General features: G+C 49.5%; 1 protein-coding gene across 1 annotated transcript in view; it reads right to left on the reverse strand.

Annotated features, from left to right (window-relative positions):
• Positions 1 to 16,388, reverse strand: part of MFGE8 (milk fat globule EGF and factor V/VIII domain containing) — a 58,146-nt gene extending 41,758 nt beyond the window's left edge. The window contains exons 1-2 of the mRNA XM_060260376.1: positions 15,893 to 16,388; positions 13,550 to 13,778 (exon numbers count right to left, since the gene is read on the reverse strand). Of these exons, the coding sequence (XP_060116359.1) occupies positions 13,550 to 13,778; positions 15,893 to 16,388 (725 nt within the window). The remainder of the gene's footprint in view (positions 1 to 13,549; positions 13,779 to 15,892) is intronic.
• Between the last annotated feature and the right edge of the window lie 2,505 nt (positions 16,389 to 18,893).

Consider the following 18,893-nt stretch of genomic DNA (forward strand, 5'->3'; position numbering starts at 1 on the left):
ATAACAAGTGATGTTCACTTTCTCAGCTGAAAGCCTGGCAAAATGTCATGTTCCTTTTAAATGCCATGTCTCTAGAGCAGGGGGCCATGACACCCACTGACACCTTTCCTGGTCGCCGCAAAATATTTTTAGAAAATGGGTAGCAAGGTTTCTGGTTGGCTATTGAGATCTGATAGGCTGTAGAGATTTTTTTTAGAAGTTGCTTTTGGTGTAGTGGTTAAGAGCGGTGGACTCTAATCTGGAGAACCAGGTCCCCAAGCCTTCACGTGCAGCCAGCTGGGTGACCTTGGGTCAGTCACAATTTTCTCAGAGCTGTTCTCTCAAGAGTAGTCCTCTCAGAGCTCTCCTAGCCCCACCACCTCACAGGGTGGGGCTAGGAGCCAGTTTGGTGTAGTGGTTAAGTGTGCGGACTCTTATCTGGGAGAACCGGGTTTGATTCCCCACTCCTCCACTTGCACCTGCTGGCATGGGCTTGGGTCAGCCATAGCTCTCGTAGGAGTTGTCCTTGAAAGGGCAGCTGCTGTGAGACCCCTCTCAGGGTGTCTGTTGTGGGGGAGGAAGGTAAAGGAGATTGTGAGCCGCTCTGAGACTCTTCGGAGTGGAGGGCGGGGTATAAATCCAATATCATCATCTTCTTAACAGGGTGCCTGTTGTGGAGGGGGGTGGGAAGGGAAAGGAGATTGTAAACTGCTCTGAGACTCTGAGTGAAGGGCAGGGTATAAATCCATTCATTACTGCTACTTCTTCATTTTGTTCTCCAAGGCCAAACTTGTCAGTTGTTCCGGTTACCTTTTAACTTCCTACTTTGGCATTCCAGTCCCCTATGATGAGGAGGACATCTTTTTTTGGTGTTAATTCTAGAAGGTGTTGTAGATCTTCATAGAACTGGTCTACATCAGCCTCTTCTGCATCAGTGGTTGGGGCACAGGGTATTCTTGGAGTATGAGTACTCAAATTGCACGATAACTAACAGAACCTCCAAATGCAGAGAGAGGATAAAGAGAAGGGGAAGGCCCCTGTCTCTCCGGCCTTCCTAAAAACTTCCTGTAGGCATCAGGCTAACAGCTGTCATTTCTTTTGTTCTGACATTGCAAGAAGTTCTAGGGAGCTGTCTTTGAATAATGAACTATTCTCACTCTTCAGAATGGGATGATGGCCCCTCATTAAGGAGATCCCTATTGCATAGATTAACTTCATCCAGAAATTCAAATTCCCAACCAAATTGCAGGAATAAAGGATTTATAAACTCGTGCGTTTCCTGGCATCTCTGCCCCATCCTGTATTATCTCTGAGATGCCTGCGTTCTATAGATTATAGGCATATCAGCCAGTTTGCAAACTCAACCTTCTAAAACTGAATGGCTCGTGTTTGTCATGATAGGCCAGAAAAAAAGATCAAAGGAAGAGGGTTAGATCTCCCAACAGTCTTTATAGCTTCTGCAGCTACCAAGTTAATCCCTACTTGCAACACCTATTCTAGTAAACTCCAGTATGAAGACCTCCACCACCACCCCACTCAATAGAGTCAAGGATGAAAAACTGCAAAGACTAGTTATGTCACACTTTGTCACTTCAGTGTTATCTTTTCACTTATTCAAGCAACCACAGGGCCAGCCTACAATAAGTGTCCTTGCTTGTTCCTACAATGAACAATTCTGTCTGTTTACATTTTTATGCCACACTAAGGTGACTCACACAATGCTTTATTAACTCTCACACTAACCCTGTGAGGTAGGTAGACTGAAAGTGACTGGCCCTAAGTCACCCCACACACATAAAGTCAAGTATGGATCTGAACTCCACCATTCGTGCTGTAGCCAATACCTCAACCTCAACATGAGAAGCCCCAGACCTCTTGCTTAACAAGAGCCACAGAGAATAAATGTCAGATGTTTGAGAGCCACCAGATACGAACATCAGATGTTTGAGATCAACAGGAAGGAAAGGAAAGGAAAGGAGGCAGATATATGGGAGGGAGAGGTGGAAAGAAAGCAACTTAACTTTATATGCATTCCCCAAGCTGCTGACTGGCTTGGTTGGAGAAGTGATTTAAAGAGACAAATGCCTTCTCCAAGCTGGCCAGCAGGGCAGTGGGGGCTTCGAGAGCCACACAATATGCGTGAAAGAGCCACATGTAACTCCCAAGCCGCAGTTTGGTCACCCCCGTCCCAGACCATAAGCAAGGAGCTATCCCATTTTAAAGGCAAGAGATGAACCAAGGTGGTTTGTCAGTCTGGTTACAGTAGGAAGGGGGAAATGCCTGACTTGCTGTAAGGATCCTGAGCTTCCTTCTTGGGGGTTTCTTTTTTTTTTTTAAGCAGTGCTCTGCTCCTGACAAGTCTTAGTAATAAATCCATTCTCCTTCAGGACTTAGGCATGTGATTCTGCTGTTTTGTAGATTAGGTCAGTCCGGGCTTCTCCCACATGGGCCGCAGCCTTCCATACTACTGAATTATAGGGCCTGGGGGCATCAGCTCCTGTGCCTCTGGAGGATGATAAGGACCTGCTCAAAAAAATTCCTTTCCTATTCCTCTTCCGTGGGCAGCTTGCCACATGACAGGAAAATAAGATTGCCAGCACCCTTCAGCCTCTTGTTACTGCAAGCAACTCTATACATGCTCTAAGGAACCTGCTACAGCTTAGGTAATGTGTGTCTAGCTAGTCGAATGGGATTTCTTCTCATTTGAACTTCTCTGTGCTGCTGTTGTGGTGTGCCTTCCACAGTGTTGGTTTTTTGCCCTTTTTTCACCCCGTTTTGGAATCCAGCCACCCTTTTCCTTTTTTAAAAAAATTCTCTTTTATAATAAATCTTTTTATAAAGACTTTTTTTTTTTGTTCATTTTGTACAATTTATTTCTCAGCCTCTTCCCCGTGTGGCAGAGCTTACAGGTGTTGCTAGGCTGGTAATTAGGCATATCCTAGAGCAGGGGTGGCCAACAGTAGCTCTCCAGATGTTTTTTGCCTACAACTCCCATCAGCCCCAGCCATTGACCATGCTGGCTGGGGCTGATGGGAGTTGTAGGCAAAGAACATCTGGAGAGCTACCGTTGGCCACCCCTGTCCTAGAGTCTCTATTCTCTCCTTCCATTATTATTCTAGTACTGCACTAGAAGGATACCTTCTCAGAAGGTCAGCCTGGATGTTCTCAGGTGGGCCTGAGGGGTGGCAGTGTGTGATCTTGGCTTTACTGTGGTGTTTGAAGCAAAACCATAATGTCTGGCACGCTGGCCCAAAATTAAACTAGAAGCAATCTCCTCAAGCCCCAGTGTCATGTTGGACATGTTTAGTGGGTGCTACACTCCAAGTGGAAATGCAAGGTCTATCTTTCCTACAACAAGGACTTCCAGAAGAAAGGGGGAGGGTTTAGTGGAAACAAATTCTGAAGGACCCAAGTCTAGGGCCAATTCAAGAGATTTTGCTGCCTCATGCAGTGCTGCAGGGGCTCACCTAGGTTGCAGTGGGGTGGGTACAGAGGCAACACATATGAGCAATTTCCATTGCTTCCTCTCATCCCCCTCCCCGCAAGCTGGGCACAAGCTGAGCCTCACTGACACTGCCAGCACCAAGAGGGATTGCCTCAGACCTGGTTGGCACCAACACAGGTCTGAGAGCTGACAGTGAGCAAGATTCACACTGGATTAGGTCAAGTGTCTTTGCCAAAGAACAGTGTCATGTGTAAGCAGAGCAACATTTCCCAGCCTGTGGGACCCAACTCAAAAGCAGATCATGAAGCCTGCGAAGGTAGGTTGTGGAACTGTGCCGTTTTACTTATTTGTGCACGCTCTGGTTTTGTAAGTGGGTCTCACCACAAGGTGGGGAAGCTTTGCTTGTAGAAGCACCACATTTGGACCTCAGCCTACACTTCCAGCTTTAAAGACAGAGCACCATTTATTCAGAACAGGAAAAATGGAGCCAGAGGAACCAATGGGTTGATGCAAATGTCAGGCATGCTCACATGGAAAATTGCATGCAGAAGAGCTCAGGATTAATCCCCAGCATCTCAGCAAGAAGATATGGGACAAAGCTGTTATCTGGCTTTAGAGAGCTGCTGTCAATCAGGATAAGAAGGCTGTTGAAATTACTTTATGCTTAGTGTCAGAGCTAATGGGACCCACCGTTGCCACCCCCACACTCAAACACAGTGCTGCAGCACACGACCTACTGAGCTACAAGCACATTACAGGAAGAAGGGGAACCATTGATTTGACCTCACAGGTGTCCAGGCCAGAACTATGAAGAGCAGACCAAGAGTCAGAGGAAGAAAAAAATATCCCAAGCATCAGGAGATGAACCATAGCCAAGGCAAATCCAAGGGCCAGAGCTATTAGAAGAACTGCTGGCTTAACTTGCCTTACTGGGGCTGTGGCTCAGCAGTAGAGCATCTGCCTCATCTTCAGAAGGCCCCAGGTTCAATCCACAGTATTTATCATTAAAACAATGAGATAGTAGGCAATGTGAAAGATGCTGGATAGCCGCTGCCAGTCTGAGTAGACAATATTGACTTTGAGGGTCTGATTCAGTATAAGGCAGCTTTATGTGTCCACATGTGCCTTCTTGCTTCTCTCAGCACAAACTGACAAGAGAAGAAGTAGGCATAGGACCCTTGCTCTCTATGCCTGCTCATTAGTAGCTTATCCAAAAAGCAGACTCACAACCCTGCGGAGGGCCTCATAGAATCATAGAGTTGGAAGAGACTTCCAGGGTCATCTAGTCCAGCCCCCTACACAATTCAAGAAACTCACAAATACCTTCCCTTAAATTCAGAGGATCCTCATTGCTGTCAGATGGCCATCTAGCCTCTGTTTAAAAACCTCCAAGGAAGGAGAACCCACCACCTCCCGAGGAAGCCTCTTCCACCGAGGAACCGCTCTAACGGCCAGGAAGTTCTTCCTGATATTGAGCCGGAAACTCTTTTGATTTAATTTCAATCCATTGGTTCTGGTCTTATCTGGGGCCACAGAAAACAATTCCACACCATCCTCTATATGACAGCCCTTCAAGTACTTGAAGATGGTGATCATGTGTAATCTCACTAGGCAAGGAGCTCAATATAAAATAACTTCATATGTCCACAGGCAAACCTGGAAGGCCAACGTCAGAGATAGACATTGAAGGCCAAAGTTCTATAGAGTGGCTGGGACCTAAAGAAACCTAAAGGACCTAAAGGATCTAGCAGGCCTGAGTCACCGAACAACCCCCACCCCCACCACCCATCTCCAGCAGAGCTGTTAGTAAAGAAAGAATGTCCCAGCTCAAAGCCTGGCTTGACAGAGAGAAAGCTGGTTAATTAGCAGCCCAGAGGAATGAACTCCCTGCGTGGCCTTCCTTTTAGCCATCGATGAAGAATGATTTCTTCCCCAGTTCTGCTGTGCTGTGTTCTATTTGGTCTGGTGGTGCTGCTGGATAGGTTACAGTGAGGGATCAGGTCTTCCTGTCCTTAGGAATGAATGCCATACAATTGACAAAAGAAGCAAAGTACCAAGTGTGCAGTGCTGGATGGGTGAGTTGAAGCCAAAATCAACAGATGGGGGAGAGGAGGGGGGGCTTTGAATAGTGCAAAGTCCTTGCTCCAAGGGAAGCTGAGGGAAATGGGATTATTATGGATTGCACAATAGGATCCTTCCCAAGTCAGCCAATTGCTGGCTATGCACGAAGTTGCCTTCTGTTGAATTAGACAAGGTCAGGATTGACTACTGGCTGAGGCTCCCAGAATTTTGGAGAGATGACTTTTGCATCATCTGATGGCAGGAGATGGTGCGGATTGGACCTGGGACTGCCTGTTCTACCATTGAGTCACAGACCATCCCTAAGCAACTAGCGACTATTGGGTTATGAACAAGTACCCATCCTATGGGGTTTTATTTTTCTTTTATTCAATTTATGCCCCACCCTCCCTGCCAAGGCAGGCTCAGGGTGGCTTACATCAAGTCATAGCGTGCTAAGATCACAGGCATAAAACAATAAAACCACATAAATATATAAATTAAAATACATAGATTAAAACAGTGTACAGCTTGGTGCTGCACATTAGATGTTCCTCAAAGTTCCAGGATGGCAGTTATTCCAGAATTCTCCTACGGTAGGTTGAAGGCCTGCCAGAAGAGGACGGTCTTACAGGCCTTGCAGAACTGGGCAAGGTCCCGCAAGGCCCTAACCTCTTCTGGCAGTTGATTCCACCAGGACGGGGCTGCCACTGAAAAGGCCCGACCCTTGGTGGTCACTAATCTCACCTCCGTCAGTCCAGGAATCACTAGAAGATGTTGGGATCCAGATCTTAGTACCCTCTGGGGAATGTGTGGGGACAGACGGTCCCTAAGGTAAACAGGTCCTTGGCCATACAGGGTTTTAAAAGTAATAACTAGCACTTTGTAACAAATCCGGTACACTATTGGTAGCCAGTGCAGTTCCTGCAGTGCTGGCTGTATGTGCTCCCACTTGGACAGCCCCAATAGCAGCCTAGCAGCCACATTCTGCACTAGGTGGAGTTTCCGGGTTCACGACAAAGGCAGCCCCAAGTAGAGGCATTACAGTAGTCCAGTCTCGAGGTGACCGTTGCATGGATCACAGTCGCCAGGTCGCGACGGTCGAGGAAGGGAACCAACTGTTTTGCCCGCCTCAGATGAAAAAAGGAGGATTTCGCACTTGCTGCTATTTGGGCCTCCATTGACAGGGAGGCTTCCGACAGCACCCCCAAGCTTCTGACTTTGGGCGCCATTGAGAGTGGTGCCCCATCAAAGGCTGGTAGGGGGATTTCCCTGCCCAGGCCACTGCAACTCAGGCAAAGGACCTCTGTCTTCGTCGGATTCGACTTCAGTTGGCTCAGTTTAAGCCAGCCACGGCTTTCAATGCCTAATCTAGGTTTTCTGGGATAGCGCCAGGCTGGCTGTCCATCAGTAGATAGAGCTGGGTGTCATCAGCGTACTGATGGCAACCCAGCCCATACCTCTGGACAATCTGAGCAAGAGGTTGCATGTAAATGTTAAACAGCATTTGGGATACAACTGCCCCCTGAGGCACACCACAATTAAGTGCGTGTCTCTGGTACGACTCTCCCCCAATTGACACTCTTTGTCCCTGACCACATAGGAAAGAGGAAAGCCACTGTAAAGCTAGCCCCTGAATCTCTGCGTCAGCGAGGCAGTGGACTAGCAATTGATGGTCAACCGTATCGAATGCAGCCGATAGGTCTAACAACATCAGTACCGCCGAGCCACCTCGATCCAGATGCCGCTGGAGGTCATCCACTAGGGTGACCAGAACTGTCCCCGTTCCATGACCAGGCCGGAAGCCGGACTGGTGGGAATCTAGGACGGAAGCATCTTCCAGAAAACTCTGTAACTATAGCGCTACTGCCCTCTCAATAATTTTCCCCAAAAAGGGTAAATTTGAGACCAGTCGATAGTGTGCCAATTTGGCTGTGTCTAAGTTGGGCTGTTTCAAGAGGGGGCAGACCACTGCTTCTTTAAGAGACGTTGGAAGAAGCCCTTCCGAGAGAGATCTGTTTACAATATCCTGTATAGGATATTGGAGCTCTCCCTGGCACACTTTAATCAGCCAGGATGGACATGGGTCCAGATCACATGCTGTTGAGCGTACAGTGGAGAGTACTCTGTCATTTTCCTCCAAACTGAGTGTTTTAAAGCGATCCAAAACCGATCCGAGAGACAGGCATGAAGCCTCGAGTTCGCATACTGTTTCAACTGTAGCGGGAAGATCGTGACGGAGCAACAAGATCTTGTCTATGAAAAAATTAGCAAAAGCCTCACAGCCAATATCTAATTCTCTACAATTTGGCCTGCCTTGTGGCAGTACAGTAAGTGACCGAATTACACTAAACAATTGTGCCAGGCGTAATGTCACAGACACAATGACTGCCATCTCGATCCTATGATCGAGGATACACTCTCTATAAGATGTTCTGGTTGCTTTGTCTCGAGTCCGCCACCACTGCCTCTCTAGCCGTCTGAGCCCCTGTTTCATCAGCTGCAATTCCAAGGTATACCACAGTGCAAGCTTAGAACAGGGGTGCAGAGGGCACCGTGGTGCAATCTCGTTGATGGCCCTGGAGAGTCAGTCATGCCACGACTCTACCAAGTCATCTAGAGAGTTGCCAGGGGGCCAGGAACTCCAAAGAGCCATTTGGAACTGCTCTAGGTCCATCCGGCTCTGCAGGCAAGCCAAAATACGCTCGCCGCCTAAACAGGCTTGAGGTGGGACATCCACATGGGCCTTTAGGGCATAGTGGTCTGACCATGGCACTGCATCAGCAGCAACCTGATCCACTACAACCCCCATCGCAAAGATCAGATCTAGCATGTGCCCCACCTGGTGAGTGGGTGTTGTAACAACCTGGGAGAGTCCCAGTGTCGCCATGGATGACACTAGGTCCGTTGCCTGAATGGAGGTCGGGTCATCGGCATGGACATTGAAATCACCCAGGATCAAAAGCCTTGGGTGTTCCAATGCCCAGCCTGTCACGGCCTCCATCAGGGATGGTAAGGTGCTGACTGGTGCGTTAGGTGGATGGTACACCAGCCAAACCGCCAATCCCTTCCCAATATCCCACGCCAAGCCAACACATTCAATGCTGTCAATCTTTGAAGACGGAAGCACCCGAAAGGAGTAAGCCTCCCATATTGGAAAGCATGAAGATAGCTAAGGCCCATCTTCATCAAGTTTCGGGTGGGGGGGTGGAGTTGGGAGTGGGAAGGCAATTCTGGCCTCAGACATTAAGTCTGTTCTAGAGCTGCTTGTGGATGAGAGCTCCCAAAAGCTATACAAGCAAACTCTGAAGATGCAGAGTTCTTCCTGTTGGCTTGGGGAGGAGACAGGTGAGCTATTGAGAGTGCAGAATCTCTGCCAGGAAAAAGAAAAAAATAAACACATCACAACACCCTCAAGCCGGGAAAAGAGCCCATTTGTAAGGCAGCTAGCATACAAGTCCCACCAGACTTCCCCCAAGCAAAACACCTTCACAGATATCAGCAGACCAAAACCACAAATTAATTTCCTCCACCCCAACCCATCTCCTAGTAGGGATGGAGCAGGTCTTGTGTTCCCTCTAAGCTGTTAGCATGAGCTAGCTCACAGTTTTTTAGCCTCCAGCTCACACATTTTTGTCTTCGCTCAGGGAGGAAGGCCCCAGAGCAAGCTGATTTATGCAGTAGCTTTAAGGCCAGTAGCTCATGAACTAGAATTTTTGCTCCACAGCTTAGGGGAATTGGAGGGAACGCAGTCGGGGAAGAGGAAACGCCATCTGATAGGCCAGATCCTTGTCACCCCGTAGTGCAGTGAATAGTGTCTAATCCACCTTACTGGCCTTGGACCTATTACTAGGATGAAATGGAGGAGAGGAAGAGAATGATGTTGAAAGCTGTTTGGGGGAGAAATGCAGGGTATAAATATCTAAATAAACAAAAGCCCTGCTGTGAAAAATGGACTGGCAGCAATTCAGCAATGGATTCCTGCATTCTTATATCTGGGCTGCTAAATGAAGTGCCCGTCTCTGTAGCGGTTGGAGTGCTGGTATCTGGGAGGCCTGGGTTCAGATCCTCAGCCTACTGTGAAGCCCACAGAGTGACTGACTGGGCCAGCCGCACTCTGCTCATTAGTAGCAGTGGCCCAGTGAGAGTGTGATGAGGAAAGGAGAACTATACGTGTTGTGCTGACTTCCTTCATGGAAGGGAAAGGGGAAGGATAAAAATGGGCCAGTCTTCCAAGGGCTGGATTTGCTCCTGTGACCTCCAGTTACTGATCTTTAGTTTAAGGAATATGATAAAAGAAGAGTCAGCAAAGAGAAGTCAGCAAAGACTGGTAGAAACACTCAGTGTTTGTCAACCCCCCTGCTGAATGGTGTTTACACTCTGACAGTATCACAGGGTGAGCCCTAATAAAACAGACCATCTATTATTGGAAAAGAAAAACGCCTTTTTTCTTCTCTCTGTAGGAACACGGATGGCAAAAATCTAAACAAAACCAAGGCACTTGAAAACACAGCGAATTTAAAAAAAAAAAAAGACAGATGCCAAATAAGGACATTGTTCAGTGTTTCCCAGAAAAACAGGGATGGGGGGTTGGGGGGGGGGAATCACAGCCAAAATAAAGGAGGTATCTAAGTAGGAAGAGGAAGAAAATTATCTTCCTTTGCTAGGAGGTGAACTGGGAAAGAAAGCAGCTTGTTGGTGAGTATAGATGCCAAAGCACTGGAAAATTCTGCTTCCACATTATCTTCAAGTCATGTTTTCCAAGGCCAGCCAAGCCTTCAGGAGAAAGCAATTTGTGTTCTGGTAGAGCAGGCTGTGCTCAAAATAGTTGCCTTTTAGAAATATTTGCCAAGAAGTTTAACCTTGGGCTGTTGTGAAGCTGGATTTTGGGTCTCTATGAATTGGTCATAGGTGGGACTTAACCCAGATTGGGACTGTGTATCAGTAGAAGGTGCATCAGAGGACTTCACCAAGCGAAGGGGAGAATGTGCTTCTCCTGGGGAGGTGCCTTGCTTAGGAAGCCTGAAATCGAATCAAGGCCTTCCATCTCTTCCTGCCTTTTATCCACCTCTCAGAAAGTGTTTGGAAGGTAGCAGCTGCATCTGGAGATGCCATTCTCTTTTTCTAGAGAAGTGGTTTTAAAATCTGACACTTTTATTGGACTTGATGTTTTTATGATGTGATGTTTATTTTAATGCAAGCTCCTGTATGTATTCCTGGACGGAACAGCAAGATGGGAGACAGTCTTGAAACTGCTGTTTAAAATGAACAAATATATTTTGATTTAGCTTTTCAGCCAAAATCTGATTCTAAGAATTAAAGCAAATAAATTAAAATGCAATAAGATGAGCGAATGTAACAGCATATAACAGCAGTCCTAAGCAAGCCTGTTCCTATGAATGCAAAGAATAAAGCAGCCTTAAGGTAAAGGTAGTCCCTTGTGCAAGCACCAGTCTTTCAAACCCTGGGATGACATCGCATCATGACGTTTTCATGGCAGACTTTTTGTTAAGGGGTGGTTTGCCGTTGCCTTCCCCAGTCATCTCCACTTTATCCCCAGCAAGCCTAGGTACTCAGTTTACCAACCTCGGAAGGATGAAAGGCTGAGTCAACCTTGAGCCGGCTATCTGAACCCAGCTTCTGCTGGGATCGAACTCAGGTTGTGAACAGAGCTTGGACTGCAGTACTGCAGCTTACCACTCTGCGCCACAGGGGCTCTCTATAAAAGCAGCCTTATACAGAGTCAAACCATTGGTTTATCAAGCTCTGTACAGCCTGTTCTGGCCAGTAATGGTTCTTTGGGTCATGTCATCTGCTACCTGACCTTTTTGACAAAGGATTAAACCCAGGACTTTCTGCACACAGAGCAGATCTACTCTCTTGTATGCTTGCTCTCCTCACCTACGGGACATAATTAGATTCTCCAATTCCATATCAAACCATCATTTGTCATTATGCCCATCCTGAGGAAAAGATGCTTTACCATTCCCAGTAAACCAGAAATCCAAGCCGGAGTTTGCAATCCTGGTTTTCAGGGAAAGCACACACCATAACTGGTTGGTTCCAGCACAATCATTTGGCAAATAAATATTTTAATTATCCAGTGGACTTCCCCTTTGTTTTGGTGAAGAACTTGAAAGCTGACCACAGCAACTACCTTGGAGGCCACAGTCATCCAGTCCCACATGCCAGACTCACCACAGGGTCTGTCAAGAGATCACAGCATACCACAGACAAGCAAGCCTAAAAGTGCAGGCCCATTACAGAGGCATGCTAGGGCTGCCTACCTCCAGGTGGAAGCTGGAGATCTCCTGGGATTACCACTGATCTTCAGGCAACAGAGATCCAATTCACCAGGAGAAAATGACCACTTTGGAAGGTGGGCTCTATGTCAGAACTTGGAGGAACTTCAAGCGAGTCCAATACTTGTTGCAAGTTAGGATCTTTATTGAAGAACAACAGTACTATAGTAACGAAATAACAGTAATGGCGAGTCTGGGCAGTTGGTTACATTTTATGCCCACAGCAAAGCATAATAAAACAATAATTCACACGGGCTCAAGCGCTTGTCTCTTCTTCCCAGCCTTCGTTATCAGCAAAGGAGGATGCCCCCCTATTGCGAAGGCCAAACGGCCCGGCTTCAAAGGGCACCTGTGGATATTGAGCAGAGACTTTCTGCCGCCTGTCTTACTGCCCTAAATATTTAGCATAGCAAAGGGGCCTGGGTCAATGACCGCTGTCAGGCCCTCTAAGTTCTAACATGGAGTCAGTTCAGTCAAGCAAGGCACATAAAGTTACAAGTTCTGACATACTGCCCCCCCTAAGCTCTTCGGCTTGGGCTTGTGTGGGTACAGTAGGTGAAATTTTTTGAGCAGTTGCGGTGCAGATACATCACTAGACTTTACCCATTCATCACAACTAGGAGGAAAATGTTTCCATCTTATCAGGTAATATAGCGCCCCCCTTTGGACCTTAGAGTCCAGGATTTCTAGCACCTCATGGTGACCCTGACCCTTCACTATAGTCAGAGGTGGTTCCGGGGGACGAGGATGGAATTGCGTAGCTCCAGGATCCTTGCGAAGAAGGCTGCAATGAAAAACAGGGTGGATCTTACTCAAGGCTTTGGGTAGCTCTAATTCCACAGTCACTTTGTTGATCACCTTTTTTATTTTGAATGGACCTAGGTATTTTAGAGCGAGTTTACGACACCCTTGGGGCAGGGGTAGATTCTTGGTGGATAGAAATACAGTTTCACCCTCTTTCAGATCCCATTGGGGGGCGTGTTTTTTGTCAAAGTGTCTTTTGTACTCTTTTTTCGCCTCCTCCAGGTTTTCCTGTATCACTGCCCAACTGGCCTTGATCCCCTCCCACCATTGCTGACACGACGTGGGCTCGGTGGGCCCCGCGGGGAGGGGAAGGTTTGGGAAGGGTTTCCCCTCGTAACCATTCACTATCTGAAAAGGGGAGGTTTTTGTGGAACTGTGGAAGCTGTTGTTATAGCCGTATTCAGCAAATGGCAAGAGATCGACCCAGTTCGTTTGTTGGTAGTTAATGTAACATCTTAAGTACTGTTCCAGAAGCCCGTTCACCCTCTCAGTCTGTCCGTCCGTCTGCGGGTGGTAAGCGGAGCTAAGACCCTGTTCAATGCCAGCTAGTTTGCAAAACTCCCGCCAGAAGTTGGCAACGAACTGTGGCCCGCGGTCACTAATGACCTTCTCGGGGAACGAGTGTAGACGTACCACGTGATTAAAGAATAGTTGAGCTAGTTTCCGGGCTGTGGGCAATTTCTTGCAAGGGATAAAGTGGGCTTGTTTTGAAAAGGTGTCCACTACCACCAGTATCACCGTTTTCCCTTGGGACGGGGGGAGCTCCACTATGAAATCCATCGACACCACGGCCCACGGGCGGCTCGCGGTAGGAAGGGGGACTAGGTGGCCGGGCGGCTTCCCCCCCCCCCTGCGTTTAGACATGATGCATGTGGGGCACGCTATCACAAATTCTGAGACGTCTCGTTTTAGTTTCGGCCACCAGAACTGTCGGGTAATTAGATGGAGGGTTTTTACATACCCGAAGTGCCCTGCCAAGCGGCTGGAGTGGCATTGTTCTAGGACTTCTTTTCTCATGGATTTGGGCACGTAAATTTTCCCTTTGTGGAGCCACAGTCCTCCCTCCCCTTGCTCCAGCCCATCGGGGCGCTCCGTTCCCTCCAAGTCAGCCTCTGATGCCAATCGTTCGGTTGGTAGGGAACCCGGGGCTTCCGTCTTTTTCCCGGAGCGGGTGGTGACCCCCCCTGCAACTGCCGAGGGGGGAACGAGGGAATCAATTACTTCCTCTCGCTGGCTATCGTGTTGGGGCATGCGTGATAGTGCGTCGGCCAAAAAGTTTTTTGTGCCTGGGATGTGTTTTAGCACAAAGTCAAATTTGGCGAAGAACCCCGCCCACCGGATTTGCTTGGCAGTCAATTTGCGGCGGCCCGTGAGTGCTTCTAAGTTTTTGTGGTCAGTCCAGATCTCAAACGGGACTCGGGCCCCCTCCAACCACGACCTCCAAGTTTTCAGGGCAAACATTACAGCAAAAGCCTCTTTGTCCCATACTGACCAGTTCCTTTGCTCATTAGAGAATTTGTGAGAAATGTAGGCACAGGGACGCAGTTCCCCCTCTTCGTTCCTCTGCATCAATATGGCTCCTACGGCGACGTCGGAGGCGTCGCATTGGACCACGAACGGTTTTAATTCGTTGGGGTGAGCCAATATTGGTTCAGAGGTGAAGAGTTGTTTGAGTTCCTGGAAAGCCCTGTGGCATTCCGGCGTCAAAATCAAGCGCGCTCCGGGTTTTTTCGCCGCCTCCCCCCTCCCTTTTGTCTTTAGCAGTTCGGTGAGGGGGAGCATCACCCGGGCGAACCCCTTGATGAATCCGCGATAAAAGTTCGCGAACCCGAGGAAAGATTGTAGCTGCCGTCGGGTTCGGGGTGGTTCCCAATCTAGAACTGCTTGTATTTTGGCTGGGTCCATCGCCAGCCCCTCCCCTGACACTCGGAACCCCAGGTAGTCTAGTTCCGTCTTGTGGAATTCACATTTGGACAGTTTAGCATACAATTTGTTTTTACACAACGTAGCTAGCACTTTTCTCACTAATGGCACATGAGACTCAAGGTCTTTCGAATAAATAATGATGTCATCAAGGTACACCACCACCCCCTTGAACAGGAATTCTCTTAACACTTCATTGATAAAGTTCATAAAGACCCCCGGCGCGCCCTGGAGTCCGAACGGCATCACTAGATACTCAAACTGTCCCATGGGGGTGTTGAACGCTGTCTTCCACTCGTCTCCCTCCTGAATCCTTACGCGGAAGTACGCGTCTCGGAGGTCGAGTTTAGTGAAGATTTTGCCCTCGGCCACCGTGTTCAATAAGTCTCTTATCAACGGGATCGGGTAAGCATTTGACATAGAAATCCCATTTATCCCACGAAAATCTGTGCAAAGCCTAAGCCCCCCATCCTTCTTCTTACGAAAGAGCACAGGGGCTGCGTGGGGGGCCGTAGCGGGTCGGATGAAACCCCGTTTCAGGTTTTTGTCAATGAATTTCCTCAGTTCTGCTTTCTCTGCCCATCCCATCGAGTACAGTTTAGCCTTTGGTAGCGTTTGCCCGGGGATTAGCTCGATGGCGCAGTCCGTCGGGCGATGCGGGGGGAGCTCGTCCGCTTCTCGCTCACTAAAAGCTTTTTTCAAGTCCCTGTACTCTTTGGGGATCGACCCCACCTCCTCGAGCGTGAGGCAGAGTCTTTCATTCTGGGGGGGTGCTTTCGGGCCCCATTTGGACCTCCAGTGGTGGTGCTCACACCGCCAGTCCGGGAACCTCACAATTTGTTCAGCCCAGCGGATGTCCAGCTGGTGTCTGGCCAACCATCCTGACCCCACCACCACGTCAAAAGAGCATGAGGGGGCTATGACGAAAGTTTCTATGCCCCAATGCTCTTCGGTCCCCACAGGGGTTGCCTGGGTCTCTAGGGTGCATGGTTCCCCCCGCATAGTCGACCCGTCCATCTGTTCGAATTGAATGGGGTGAGGCAGAGGGGATGTGGCCAGCCCAAGTGCTTCCACTAAGCGGGGAGTGATAATGTCCCTCGTGCACCCGGAGTCAATCAGGGCTCGGGCGTGCATGAATCTCTTTAAATTTGGGTTCAAAAGGGTGACCGCCATGAACAAAAGCCCCCCAGAAACTCTCACCGTTAGTAGTGCCGGCGTTTTGTCGACCTGCCTCGCGGCACTGATTAAAGCAGGTCGCTGTCGTTTCCCGCCGACTCTTGGTCCCAGGACTCCTCACTGGACTCTTCCACGGTGGTAACTTCCTCGTCAATCGCCAAGGAGGTGGCGACGGTGCCCCGACTGGGCTCCTTTGCGCGCCCACCTTTCTTCTTCGGTGCGGTGGGCGTTTGCTTGGAAGGTGTCGGGGTTGGCGGCTGCTTCACCGGACAGTTCGCCGCCAGGTGATTCGGATCCCCGCACCTAAAGCACTTCCGTGGGGTGGTTGAGGGGGTTGACGTTGTGGGGCCGCGTTTGCCCTCTCCCTTGCTCGGGGAGGGGCTCGCCTTGACTCCTTTCTTGCCTTGCTGTTGACGTCGCATCCCCACATGCTGGAGGTCGGTTTCTACTTCCCCCGCTAGTTGAATCCATCCCACCAGGGTGTCTGGTCTTCCTTGATGGTAACATCGATCCAAGATGTTTGCGTTCAGGCCGTTTTTGAACGCAGTGTACTTCATTACTTCGTTCCAGCCTCGGGCCGCTGCGCAGTAGCCCATAAACTCAGTGGCGTACTCACGCGTGGAGCGGTTGCCTTGTTCTATTCTCTGGAGGGCCGCCACGGCTTTCTCCTCGCGTAGAGGGTCTCCGTACTGGCGGAGCATCGCCTGTAGAAAATCTGCAACTGTAGCCAGCTCGGGCTTTCGCCCGGTGTAGAGCCCCACGTACCATTTCTGAGCCGGTCCTTTCAATCTGGAGGCGATGTGGGCCACACGGCTGGCCTCGGTGGGGTAGCCCGCTCCCCAGTGCGTAAAAAACGTGTTGCACTGGATGGTGAAGTATTCCACCACGTCCCCGTCTCCATCAAATGTGATTTTCAACTCTCGGTGACCCCCCCGTCTCCCCCGACCGGGGCGACCGGGGCAGGGATCACTGGGGTGACCGGCCCGCCTGCCGGCGGGGCCGGGAGCCCGGCAGGGGGGCCGGCCGGGGGACCAGCCGGAGGACCGGCCGGCGGCCCAACCGGGGGACCGGCCGGCGCGCCGCCGGGAGGGCCCGCCAGTCCTCCCCCTGGGGCTTGCCCACCGGCCACGATTCCTTGGAGCGTGCGGATCTGGTCTCGGATCGCTCCTATGTTCTGTTGCATCTCCTCGGCCATCAGGGTTCGAGATGCATGGACCTCATCGTGGATCTCTCTCACCCAATCGAACAGTTCATTTCGCAGTGTTCGGATCGGGTCCCCTCCGCCATAGGTGCCAAGCCCCTCGTCTCTGGGCTCGTCCTCTTCCCCCTCTTCAGCGCCCGTGGCGAGGATGCGGTAGCGCTGCTCTGTGGCCTCCATCGCCACTGTGGACTTCCTTGGGCTGTAGGTTCGCTGAGGAAAAGCATCCACGGAGAACGGTGCCGGGACTTTAATCTTCCTCCTCGCCCCCGTTACCTTCGGGTCGAGCGGTGTCTCATCGGGTGGGAGGTTGGGCTCTCCGTTGTCTGGAGCCGGTGCCGCCATCGGCCAGGTTGCCAGCACAGATAAGTCCAAATAAAAGGATTACTGTTATTATGTCAGAACTTGGAGGAACTTCAAGCGAGTCCAATACTTGTTGCAAGTTAGGATCTTTATTGAAGAACAACAGTACTATAGTAACGAAATAACAGTAATGGCGAGTCTGGGCAGTTGGTTACATTTTATGCCCACAGCAAAGCATAATAAAACAATAATTCACACGGGCTCAAGCGCTTGTCTCTTCTTCCCAGCCTTCGTTATCAGCAAAGGAGGATGCCCCCCTATTGCGAAGGCCAAACGGCCCGGCTTCAAAGGGCACCTGTGGATATTGAGCAGAGACTTTCTGCCGCCTGTCTTACTGCCCTAAATATTTAGCATAGCAAAGGGGCCTGGGTCAATGACCGCTGTCAGGCCCTCTAAGTTCTAACATGGAGTCAGTTCAGTCAAGCAAGGCACATAAAGTTACAAGTTCTGACACTCTGTGGCATTATGCCCCACTGAGATCCCTCCCCTCCACAAACCCCACACTCCTCAGGCTTCACCCCCAAAACCTCAAGGTATTTCCCATGCTGGAGCTGGCCACCCTAGAGGCATCCCTTGTCCTGAGAAGGCAGCACTTGGGTAGGACTTCAGAGCCTGCATGGATGGTCTAGCTTGGAACACTACTGGTGCAAATTCTGTCATAAGAACATAAGAGAAGCCATGTTGGATCAGGCCAATGGCCCATCCAGTCCAACACTCTGTGTCACACAGTGACCAAAATATATACACACACACACATACACACACAGTGGCTAATAGCCACTGATGGACCTCTGCTCCATATTTTTATCCAATCCCCTCTTGAAGGTGGCCATGCTTGTGGCCGCCACCACCTCCTGTGGCAGTGAATTCCACACATTAATCACCCTTTGGGTGAAGAAGTACTTCCTTTTATTCGTTTTAACCTGATTGCTCAGCAATTTCATTGAATGCCCACGAGTTCTTGTATTGTGAGAAAGGGGGGAAAGTACTTATTTCTCTACTTTCTCCATCCCATGCATCATCTTGTAAACCTCTATCATGTCACCCCGCAGTCCACATTTCTCCAAGCTAAAGAGCCCCAAGCGTTTTAACCTTTCTTCATAGGGAAAGTGTTCCAACCCTTTAATCATTCTAGTTGCCCTTTTCTGCGCTTTTTCCAATGCTATGATATCCTTTTTGAGGTGTGGTGACCAGAATTGCACACAGTATTCCAAATGAGACCGCACCATCGATTTATACAGGGGCATTTATACAGTGTCAAGAGTCCTATCTTGCCATGAATGTATGACTAACACTTTGCTTCGCACCTCAACTCAGCTCTATTTTGACTGTAACGTATGTAACCGTTATGCCCCGGAAAACAAGGCAGCTTCTCAGACAGTGAGCATTCCTGTCACGAGCTGGGGCTGAGTCAGGCAAAGTCCAGGGGCAGTCCAAGGTCGGCAACTCGTGAGCAAGGAGGGTCCAAGGCGCCAAAACAGAATCGTAATCCAGGTATCACAGGTCAGAGGTTCAGAAGCCGAAGTCAGGGGGTCCAGAGGTCCAAGCCAAAGTCAGGAATCCAAAAGCCAAAGTCAAGAGCCGGAGTGGATGCTAGGATGTCAGGTATGTGACTAGTTGCTTCCACAAAGCCTCCTCCCAAAGC

This window comes from Heteronotia binoei, chromosome 19 (genome assembly GCF_032191835.1).
Source record: "Heteronotia binoei isolate CCM8104 ecotype False Entrance Well chromosome 19, APGP_CSIRO_Hbin_v1, whole genome shotgun sequence".
Lineage (NCBI taxonomy): Eukaryota > Metazoa > Chordata > Lepidosauria > Squamata > Gekkonidae > Heteronotia > Heteronotia binoei.